Raw genomic sequence first — 12007 nt, 5'->3', positions numbered from 1 at the left:
TTTATTATCGAATAATATTGTGTGTGCATTGTCTGTCTCTCTCTTTCTATTTTCAGTTATCAAGATTTTAATTGAAATAATTGCTAATAGGTTGATACGTAGCAACGATTGTAACCCATGTCCGGCAATGCTGATGAATATCAAAGTAAAAATATATTTCGCATTGTTAAACGTTATATAAAAAAACATACGCCTGTGTATGTTTGTATATATATTTGTGTGTGTCGTATGTGGGCGAGATCGGAGCACGAGCAATTACTTCGTCGAAACTGCATCATTTATCGCGATGATTTGTTAATCGTCGAAGTTACGGTCGCATACAGTTTCGGAACGAACTCGTAATCGATTGGGTCGAAACAATAAATTTCATTTTATTACATCGGACGAATGAAAACGTTTAAATCATTCACCTCTTTTATATCCATTTACGATACTTATATTATTTATATTTACGTATATATATACTACATTAAATTTTTCTTTTAATATTAAAAATCATCATATATCCTTGCTAATACTTTCGTTTATTAATTCATACGTTTTGTTACGAACAATGTTTCAAAATTAATTTATATTTATATATCTATTCTTTTGTTATAGCTCGTTTATATTCAAATTAATTGAAATATTATTTAAAATGTAATATTTATTCTTTTAAAAAAATATCAATTATTATTTTGGTTTGAAGAAAAATGTTAGAATAGTCATTACTTTATTCTACAATTATTTTTCATTTCTATACAAACTCTCTCTTATATCCCATCTTATTTATATTAATAGAACGTCGTATATAATTTCAGTGTCAAAATAAAAAATCGAAGATCGATTAATCGAAAAGAAAGAAAAAAAAAAAATCGTGAACGTTACTACATTAAAATGTGATTGTGAATATTAAAAAATCACCGTCGTCGGTAATATTATTTCTAATATATTTTCCAACAAGTACTTATATAATTCACATCATAATAAAAATAATCCTTTTAAAAAAGAAAAAGTTATTTTCTAATTTTACGAACATACACTTTTTTCCCCCTCCGTATATTATTTTTCATATATTTAAAATATTATTAATTATATATTAATTAAAAAAAAAAACATCGTATATTCCGATATACGAATAATGGAATTATTAACGATTAATTAACTCGAAGAATAAATTCGATTGATTAGAAAGAAAAGAAAAAAAAAACACATAAAGAAGAATAAATCAATCTTAAAAGAATAATAATAAAAAAACAGGTGTCGATGAGAATAGGAGGAAAGAAAGGAAAGTAAAAAAAGAAAGTAAAGAAAGAAAGAAAGGAAGAAGTGTGCAGGTTTACTATACTTATAGATAAGTAGTAGAGTTTGGCAGGAGTATGGGGAAAGCGTGCCCCTGGGAGAGAGAGAAACCTAATCGATGCGTCGTCGCATGCGACTGCGTGCTTTTATCGCTGTCACGCACATAATTAATTTAATTTAGTTTAATACGCCGGGCGGTGAGCGTCGGCCCGTTGGGCGGCGATTGCCGTTCCGATTGTTTGCACGGAAACGCTGCCATTAAACCCGCTGCTGTGTTGTTGGCTAGCAGGCACGACTAGTTCCTATCACGTCGAATTCCAAAGTGGAACGATAAATCCTATCGTTAATATCGATCCTACAATATATATGTATATATGTACGTTTCTATTTCTATCTCTTTTCCTTTTCCTTATTGTTTCTTTCTTTTATTTCTCTATTTTACCATTTTATCACTAAAATGTTTTATAATAATAATTATTTGGATTTTTTTTTAATTGGTTTTACATAATTCCAATTAATTTTGTTACTGTTTTTAATCTGATTTGTTTAGAAACTTTTCTATGATATCGATGATTAATTATTTTTCTAGGAAGTATTATTACTGTATTATAATTTTAACATTTTCTTTTTAATCTTTTTTTTGACGCAATATTAATTATCGAAATTAATTTGCGTTTACGATAATATTATTTTGGTTTTTAAGTTAAAAATTAATCCTCGCTCTCTTACCTTGAGAATAATTATAATATTTTATCGTTTTGACGTGATATTAATTATTCGCTATCATATCGTAGGATTAATTTGCGTTGAGGTAATAATACAAAGTATTAGAAAAATTGTCATTATTAAGTTAATAATATGTTAGAAAATAAATGAATCTTCGTTATTCATTTAGTATAGATTTAAGCAAATTTACTTTTATATGTGAAGGATTAATAAAAATAATTTAATAATTAATCAAATATTTCGCGAATTTTTCCAAATCTAAATTATCAATTATTTTGATATTAAATTATACGATTGATACGAAAGATTGTTGTTTCACTTTGCAATTCGATAGGATATGAAAAAAAGAAACGAAAAAAGAACAAATGCTAAATACGATGAATAAAATAGAAAAAAGTAAATTAGATGCTTACCTGGACACGAACTTCGGGAAGGTTGACCTTCATGGCAAGTTCTTCCCTGGAGTAGACGTCAGGGTAATGTGATTTTTCAAATGCTCTCTCAAGTTCGTGCAGCTGGTAAGTGGTGAAGGTCGTTCTGTTACGACGATGCTTCTTCTTTCCTCCGTTCCCGTTAATATCGTCCCCGCAACCCGCACCAAGTTCTTCGTCGCTACCACCGCCGGTTGAGTTGCAGCTGTTCTCACCTGGAAACCCAAACACCAAGTTGGGAGCCGGTCAGAAATGCTAGGGACCTTCGAGGAAACGCTCGTTACAGCTAATGGGGTTGGTAATGGTCATCGATTTATCCAACGGCAACCAAGCTATTACCTCTATTATGCGAACATGATAATGGTAGTTACGATCACTATGACTGTTACTTATCCAACATTTCCAACTAAATTCTAAGCTATAAACTTTGTATTTTTATTTCTCATACTTTGTTACTTTTAAGTTAAATTATATACCATTTTATTTTATCGTGATCATCGAGGGTGTAATAAAAAAAACAACATTAGAAATATATCTTTTATTAACTTGTTTCTAAATAGGGAAACATAAATATTGGGGATGGATCTGAAATTTGTTAATTTTTATTTTATCTTGCATTTATTCGAGAATAGAAATTTTATACAATTTTATATAAATATTTTTATAAGTTAATAAATTATTTTTTCATTATTTGATACCTATGCTTAATTTTATAAATGATTTACCGTGATCGATTATAGCTAACAAAAAATAGAATTATCATAGACATAAGTATCGAATATATCAAAACAGGTTTATCCAACGATTTCGAATAATTTCTATTTGACTCGACAGCGCATTTTGTTCTCGCGATAAAAAATATTATCCGATCTAATAAATCATAATGATTGATTAAAGATAATAAAAAAAAAAAAAAAGAAGTAATTTATAGATATATTTATTAGTTAATTTCGCTAATCACACGAATTAAAGCGCGCGAATTATCAAAGTTTACATTAATAAACTGGGAAAGGTAAAAAACGGTAATATCGTTTTTTACCATGAGTTGAAGACCACTGTATAAAGTGTACGATAGCACGTATGTTCATATACCGGGTGCCACGTGAGAAATCAAGTGGCACGATGGTAACATTTGTAAAATTTTATATCGTGCTGTACGTTGGGTCAATGCTGCTTATCTACCGTTTTACTAAAGCAACCGACTAACAACCTCTATCTCTCTCTTTCTTTTATTTTCTTTTTTTCTCTCTTTCTCTCTCTTTCTCTCTCTGTCTCTCTCTCTCTCTCGTTTACTCGCGAACTACGCTGTGTAATCGTTAAATGAGCAAAGAGAACCGCAAGATTTACTACTTTCGAACGCGCACGCGACCATTTTATTTGCAAATTACTCTCCCCGTGTTTCTAATATACAAAAGCAACATTTTATATGTCCGTACAAAGTAAATAATAAATTTCGAATAATCTTCGAAAAGTTAGAATTCATTTGTGAGTTTAAAATCCATTCGAATGATATGTTCTTTATCATATTATAATTATATCAAATTGTTTAAGAATAAGTTATTATTAATAATTTACGTGTGTGTGTGAGTAAAGAATAGAATAATTAAAAAGAATTTCTTTTTGGAACGTGGTGTTGTTAATGTAACGTATGTTTAATAGGAATATTAACGCAAGACTGAATTTTGTACCATGTTTTACCTATGTTCACTTATCCCCAAGAACGTTTGGATTCTATCTTTCTTCATGTGATTGATATCGTCTTATTTTTTGAAACTCTTACTATCGTTTTTTGAATCAGGAAATAAAAAATGTTACAATAAAAATATTAAGCCATAAAATTAGTAAGAGTTTATATAAATCAAAGTAAATATATTAAAAATATAATATTACAAGAATTCAAATATATATTCACACGAAAAGGAAACAAATGATTTTTCTATTAAAATTAAAATGATTAATATCAAATCGTCGAGGGTTGATAAAAATTCCAAATAATTCGTTTCCCACTATCCCTTTAATTTCGATTTAATGTATTATGTTTCTTTTTTTCCTTATTATATAGAAAGATATTCCTAAAAATAACGAAGCTAATAATATTAATAATAATAATTTATTGCAAAAGTCAGTAGTTGTAAGCTGTCAGTAACATAATAATCTTCCGTGGACAGTCATGCACACCCTGGGGTATATATATTCAAGCTCTCATTAACTGCATAATTAACCTTCTCTCGCATCGAAGAGCAGCGCATTAGATCGAATTGTGGGGGGTAATCGGGTGGCTCAATGGCGGCTCGGCCCTAAGCGTCGGCCCTACGCCCTCTGCTCTCCTCCTCTCTTCTCTTGCCATTCTCTTCCTCTCCTCTCTGCTAACGTCTACTACTCACGGGCCTGGCTTGTGTCCGTGGAGCTAATAACCTTGCCTTGCTTCGTGATTGACGCGCCTATACCGGCTAATTATCAACAACAATCAATAATGGCCCCCGTGAGTTTCAACGCCACCGAGACTACTCCCTTTACCACCCCTTTCTTGATCCACTTCCCTTCTATATTCCCTTACTCCTTCCTTTAACATCTTTACCGTTTCTTACTAATGGGATAGAATATGATTTTACTCTTAGAAATTCATTTATCTAGATAATTAAATAAACATATTTTATCATACTATAATATTATTCATTATTTTATATATGTAAGGATTTTAAATGATTTTAATTAATATTTTTAAAATAAATCAAATTCGTTATATGAACATTAGATTTTTATTATATATATATATATAAATTAGATTTTTTAATATGTTTCTATTTAGTATTATAAAGTAAAGAAAGATTGTTGATATAAGATTATAGTAGAAATGTATTAATAAAGCTTATTAAAATATTCCTTGTTTGCTACGTAGTGTCTTAAATATTTGTTTAATCAACATACGACTTGAAAAAAATAATATTACACATTTTTTCTTTATTTAATTATTAAATCGACTAATGAATCTCACGTTGATGTTTGCATATAACAATTTGGAAATTTTGAAAATTGATGAAAGATCGAAGGTCAAGTGGTGAAAGTAGAATTCTGTAGTTTTGAGTCTATAGAGGGTTGTTTCTACAGGGGAATATAAATACATATATACAATATATATATATAGATACATGGTAAAGCGAAATATACGGGCGTGTACAGCGTGCTGGGATACGTCTGCGCAATAATTGGTTTCGGTGGGACAGAGTAACCATCATCGTGATTAAATTCTACCAGGCAGGCGCAGAATGTCGGCGTGACGACGCGTTCACCGCTAGATTCTGTCTCTCTCTTTCTGTTTAACACGTTCCCATTCTCTCTTATTCTCTCTCTCTCTCTCTCTCTCTCGGCTTTTCTCTTCCTCATCTAAATCGTCTTCTCGCAAGACGAATTGCGAATTAAACTTCGTGATTTCGGATCTCCTGACCTCGAGTAGTTCGAGCTACTCCTAATTTACACACTTTATAAATGCCAATTAAGAAACTGATTTAAGACAGGTAAAAAAAAAGAAAAGGAAACATCGTATTGTATGCACAAACATATAAATTATTTGTTTTTTTTTTTTTATAATAAACAAAATATTTGTATTTTAATTATTGTGATAATTAAGTAAAAACAATAGTTGTCTTAAAGATTTGTTAATCAACATAAGACTTTAAAAATACACGGTAAAAACATAAAACGTACCCGGAAGTAGCAATAAAAAGCTATAACAGGACGTAATCCTAATAAAAAGAAGATGAAGTTATGATAATAATAAATTATTGAACAATGTTTTAGGTAATATTAAAATATCATTTGTTTTGGATAATATTTTCATTGTTAATGAATCTTTTAATGAAAATACAATAAGGAATATTAATCGAGAAATTTCGGATATTAAAGATTTAATTTTTCGATATTAAATATTGAAATTATTCAATATATACGTTGAAATATATAAATTGAAAGAAAAAAGAAATAATTAAAATTATGTCAGATAAAAAAAAAAGTGTCGGTCATTGTCTGTATTACTAGGAGAAAAAAGATAATAATCGCGGATAGTAGGTGTGAGTTTAAAAATTAAAATGTGTGAGTACAGGAGAGAGAAAGAGAGAGAGAGAGAAAGAGAAAGAAAAGAGTGTTCTATCACGTTTTAGCTACTTAAGAGATTGACACGAAAAGATATAGTATAATGGACGAAGTGGTTTCGACCTGTGCTTTCTCCTGCCCGACTCCTAGTGACTCTAATGGGCCAACACTGATCGCTGATAAATTTTAAAACGCCTAGGGGGCCCTTTTGATTCTTCTTCAGCTGCTTAATCGAGTTAAGGTGCCGATTAAGAAACAGCCTGCCGTCACGTTAACGTTCAGGATCCTACTACATATAGTTTAGTCATTGTCCTACCGTAAATCTTTCGATTAGTTTACTCAAAGATCTAACTAATTCTTTCTAATCGTTCCCAAATCAATATCTTTGAAAACAAATTGATAAAGGAAATTATTTTTGTTGTTTTATTTCTCTTAATTAAATTATTGAAAATATCTTAAAATATGAAATAAAAACACGATGAATCCAACTAATTCGATTAACCACCTTTTTAATCATTTTAACTAAAATATATCACGATCATCGAGTTAGGGGAAGAAAAACAAGTTTTATTTCAATTTTACGATGATGCTTCTCGTTAAGAGGAAGATTTAAAATTGATGTGTAATTTTTGTACAAAAAAGAAAAAAACAAGATAAAAAAGGCAAAGAAATAATCTTTTTTTCAAGTGAATATTGAAGGTGATGAAAAGATTGGAAAGAGTGTAACTAAACGTTTTCTTGGTTTCTTGTCAAGCAAGTAGATATTGCTAGGATCCAAGGTAGTAGGTAGGTATATCCTATAATCCGTCGGCGTTCGCCGTATTTGCGAGCAAAACGTCACGCGCGATAATTAATGCTAAACGGATTAACTTCCTCGAATGCGAGCTCTCTCGTATTAATCCGATTATAATGGACTGACGTTAACTGTGAAAGGTTTATTACTCTTTATGCTAAAAGAAGTCACCTATTCTATTATAGTTTGACACTACCACCATTTTCCTATTGAAATTCGGTCACCGATGTATTCAATTCGAAATATTTTGATTCGTATTCAACGCATTGATAAATATATACAATATGTAAATCGATATTCTATGTTACACGAAGATGAAAAACAATTAAAAGTGACACTAATTTATTTCTGATTAAATAAGACTTGTAAGAGAGAGAGAAAAAGAGAGAGATAGAAAAAAAAAACGTTGATTAGCTAATGGGTGTATTTAAAGTGTCTGCGTGTGTGTATAAAGTAGATAGTTTAATCTAATATTTTTTTTCGAGGCAAAATTGCAAATCATTTTCATAATATTACCAGTCTAACTACGAGTTTAAATCCTGTTGGAGAAGAGTAATTAATTTTGATAATCATCTAAGAGCTTTTTAACCATCCTATGCGTGTACATAATATTACATCATATAATACTACACAAATATTTTATTAAAATATTAAATAATTTTTATAAGTTATATATTAAAATAAAAAACAAAATATATATATATAATATAAAATAACCACACGTACGTTTTAACTTCCACACAATATCGTATTAATATTCAATTTATTAGATATATTATGAAATATATAAATTAATACAACAAACAATTAAAATAGAGAAACAAAATAAAAATGACGGATACGTATAAGAAAGTAGAACAAAATTTTGAATATTAATAAGATGATATAGAAAAATATTAAGAAAATTAGAAGGAAAGAAAGAAAAAAAGAGAGAGAGAGATAGATAGACAGAGTATGAAAAAGTAAGTTTCTTTTAGGATATACTAGAAGAAGACGCAAGGTCTCGTTCGGTCGTTTATACTTAAGCATGGCTGTCGATTCGAAATCTAATTTCCTTGATCGGCGTGGGAGGACAGGTCGAGACAAAGAGGGAGTAAAATCGGGGGAGGGGAAGAGCCAGAGAGGGGGTGGGTATAGGAAATAAGAGAAAGAAGATGGTATGCCGTCACACAGAGGGCTTAGCTCGCCGACCAAAGAAGATTACAGAATTTGTCTTCTCGTGGACCGTCACTGGTGTTCTCCTTCTCTTTTCTTCCACCCTCTTCTTCTTCTTCTTCTTCTTCTTCCAATGTATATATATATTTGTCTCTCTCTTTCTCTTGATCTATCTATCTCTCTTTTTTTTCTCTCACTCTCACCCTCTCTCTCTCTCTCTCTCATTCTCTCTCTCATTCTCTTGTCTTCTTCCAACGCTCGGAACCGACTCTTTCGGTTTTTATCTCCGGAACGAAACGCAATGGCCACTTTGCGCCAGGGCACAAAGTTTCGACGGAAATTTCTTCGTAAAAGCCCCGCTGTCACCTTTCGCGCGATTTAATCCGACGCACCATATCGATCCTCCTCACCGCTAACCCAAGAGCGTGGCTCTTCCTTCCTCAAAAAAGAATAGAAGAGAAACCAAAGAGAGATAGACAAAGAGAGGAGAAGGAGGACACCATTACTTTGTGCGTATTTTCCCCTTTTTTTTTAGATTATAATATATCGTAATTATGATAACTAATAGATATGCATTCGTATTCATTTCGAATAATTCAATGTAAATTATTTTGAATTTTGATCACAAAATTTTGTACATTTTTTTCTTTTTTTTCTCAACCTCCCCCCTCCTCCCTTCGTTCCCCCTCTTCCTTTCTTTTTAATTTCTCCAAAGAATAATCTGACAAAAAAAGAATAATAGAATATTTGTTCATATTTGTATTTTTGTTCGGAGTCGATTTTTTTATTCCCCCTCTCAATTTAACGTTCAATAAAAGAAATAAAAAGGCAAGCACGAATCGTTTATATTTCCGAGATATTTCGAGTTAAAGCCAACACAGATAAATGTGTATTTTCTATGCGGAAGCAACGATAGAATCCAATTTTTGTCATTTTGTAATTTCATTGGTGAAAATTTTACGAACGATTCGCGAGACACAAACCGAATAAAATAATTTTCTTTGATTTTTATTTTATTTGTATTTTTATCTTTTTCTTTTTTTATTCGCGACGCGACAACGGTCGCGGTTTTATAGCACTTATGAATATAAAAACAAAAAACATGGCGCTTATCCCTATCGAACAGTCTTTGATCATCGTTCGAAACATGTACGGCCGAGTAATCCAGCATGTCTGTTAATAAAATTAATGAACAGGTTCCATATCGAGTCACTAATCCTTGCCTGTCTTCTCGACCGTTGGCTCTGTTCGATAAAATATTGCAAGTAAGAGAGAAAGAAAGAAAGAGAGAGAGAGAGAGAGAGACGGATAGAATATATAAAAGAAAGAGATGAAATGATTCTTGATCGTTCATAGTTTAAGAAAGTATCAGGTTCGTCGATTATTCGCGTACCCAGTATCGAATTATTAAATTGTCAAAGTGTGGTGGCGAACGTGTGCTAGGAAGCGTGTGCTCTTAAGAACTAGTTTTATCTTTCTATTTCTCTCTCTCTATCTCTCTCTCTCTCTCTCTCTCTTATCTCTTTTCTCTTGTTCTCTCTTCTCTCTGACTCTTGCCTTAGAGAAAAGGCTCTTAAGCTGTCATCAAGTTCTTGCCCTCGAGGATAAAGTTTCTTTCTAACAAACGGGTCAACGTACTTACTTACTTACTCACTTACTTACTTACTTACTTACTTACTTAGTTATTTACTTACTTACTCGAAGGAGAGGCAACTTTGTTCTCTATATTGTCACCTCGTTTGATAATGAAAATGAAATTTGTGATAGGAAAATCATCGATATATTTCTTCTTTCGAATATTTTGTTTTGTGTTTTGTTTGTTTTTGTTTTTTTTAATATTTTATATATTCCAATTTGCGTTATTCGGTATATGTGACGTTTGTAATATTTTCTCAAAGGATTTCGATATCTTGTAATTAAGTAATATCGTTTATCATTTGTGGTTTAATTAAGAGGAGAAACAATTTTTGTTCTATACGTTGTCCTATAGTTAGATAATGAAAATGAGATTTAATAGACTTATCATTGATTTTTGTTTTATTTAACTTTTGTATTCCCATTAGTAATTTGTGATGGAATATTATTTGTTAATATTTTCTCTCGAAGATTTTTCGATACATGATTACTCGCTTATCACACTCGGCTAATTCGTTTAATGGTATCACGCGAGGATCGTTCTTAATCGGTCTTTGAAAAGTTTTGAAAATTTCAGAAGCACCGCTTCGAGTCGAATTAAGCTGATCGGGAATCAGGTTTTCGTTGAAATCCCTGGAAATACGAGAACCAACTGAATTTCCGATATTTTGTGCTTAAGCGTAACGGAAATATGACCATTTAAACGAACGAAAAGATGATAGATAAAGATAAAGACTAAGAGAGACGAACGTACAAATAATGAAAAAAAGAGAAAAAAGGAAAAAAAAAAAATAAAACAAAAATCGAAAGAACATATTTTTAGCCATCAAGCCGATTAATCCCACACTATTGTTTCTTAAATATATAAATAATTTTGATGATTTTCAATATACGACGATTCGAACGAACGAACCTACGAAAAAATGATTAAGCAAAAAGATGGAGATAGAAATAAAAAAAAAAAAAGAAAAAAAAGAAAAAAAAAATACAAAACTTGTGAAAGATCATATTTTTAGCTGTCACACCGATCTAACTTTTATATATCAAACGTCTAAATAATTTTTGATGATCTTTTTATTCGATTAGATTCACTTGAAGTGTTCTTTTTTTCTTTTTCCTTTTTTGTTTCGTGGAAATATAACTGCACGTAGTACTTTAGGTATACCTACAAACTTAGCTTGTAATAAAGGATAAAACAACTTTCTCCCTATCTCCCTCTCTCTCTCTCTCTCTTTCTCTGCCCCTCGTTATGGTTACCGGTTAATAATTTAATTGTTCCCTAGCGTGCACGCTTCATTGGGATATCTTAGGTGGGATCGGTGCACGAGCTTCGTTAGCTTCCATACGAAAGGGATAATATACATAGATACGAGTATACACTTGGCGTGTTAAAATTCACATTTCGTTGCTCACCGTGCTCAAGAGAAATTCTTTCAAGATGATCAAGTACCTACATTAGAAATATTTAACATGCTAACTAACCTTCGTTTGTAATTATACCAGACCGTAATAAAACTTGTGACTCTGATCGATGATTATACAAAAATACGAGGACGAAATTAAAAAAAAAGAAAAAAATAGTGTTCATTATTGTATCTTAAAAATAAGAAAAAGTAAATAATGAAAGTTTTAATTATCAATCAATTAATCTATAATATAATTTAATCTATCTCTTAATGAAAACGTTTTCAAACAAATTAGAACAATACTCCTACTCGCTGCTTTATAGATGTATTTAGTATACCGATTTTGAATTATCCAGGCGTCAATATTAATCGCGGTAATGACGTACTGATTGCTAATCGGTGCACAAATTACACGAATACCACCTTGCCGTGAACATCTGGATATATGTACTTATGTATATCTGTGTTTCTCATTTGCCTATAGCTGGATA

General features: G+C 31.0%; 2 protein-coding genes across 3 annotated transcripts in view; one reads left to right on the top strand and one right to left on the bottom strand.

Annotated features, from left to right (window-relative positions):
* Nucleotides 1-12007, top strand: part of LOC106788958 (kynurenine/alpha-aminoadipate aminotransferase, mitochondrial-like) — a 103411-nt gene that overhangs the window by 53962 nt on the left and 37442 nt on the right. The gene's annotated exons all lie outside the window — the stretch shown is intronic.
* Nucleotides 1-12007, bottom strand: part of LOC106788961 (retinal homeobox protein Rx1-like) — a 43894-nt gene that overhangs the window by 24641 nt on the left and 7246 nt on the right. For both annotated transcript variants that reach the window (XR_001381951.1, XM_014752722.1), the window contains exon 2: nt 2421-2653. Coding sequence is in view for 1 of the 2 variants with exons in the window: in XM_014752722.1 (XP_014608208.1) it covers nt 2421-2653 (233 nt within the window). In the remaining variant the exon portion in view is untranslated. The remainder of the gene's footprint in view (nt 1-2420; nt 2654-12007) is intronic.

The sequence above is a fragment of the Polistes canadensis genome, unplaced genomic scaffold (assembly GCF_001313835.1).
Source record: "Polistes canadensis isolate GaletaPanama2010 unplaced genomic scaffold, ASM131383v1 scaffold_158, whole genome shotgun sequence".
In the NCBI taxonomy this organism is placed as follows: domain Eukaryota; kingdom Metazoa; phylum Arthropoda; class Insecta; order Hymenoptera; family Vespidae; genus Polistes; species Polistes canadensis.
This window is presented reverse-complemented; position numbering and strand designations above follow the sequence as displayed.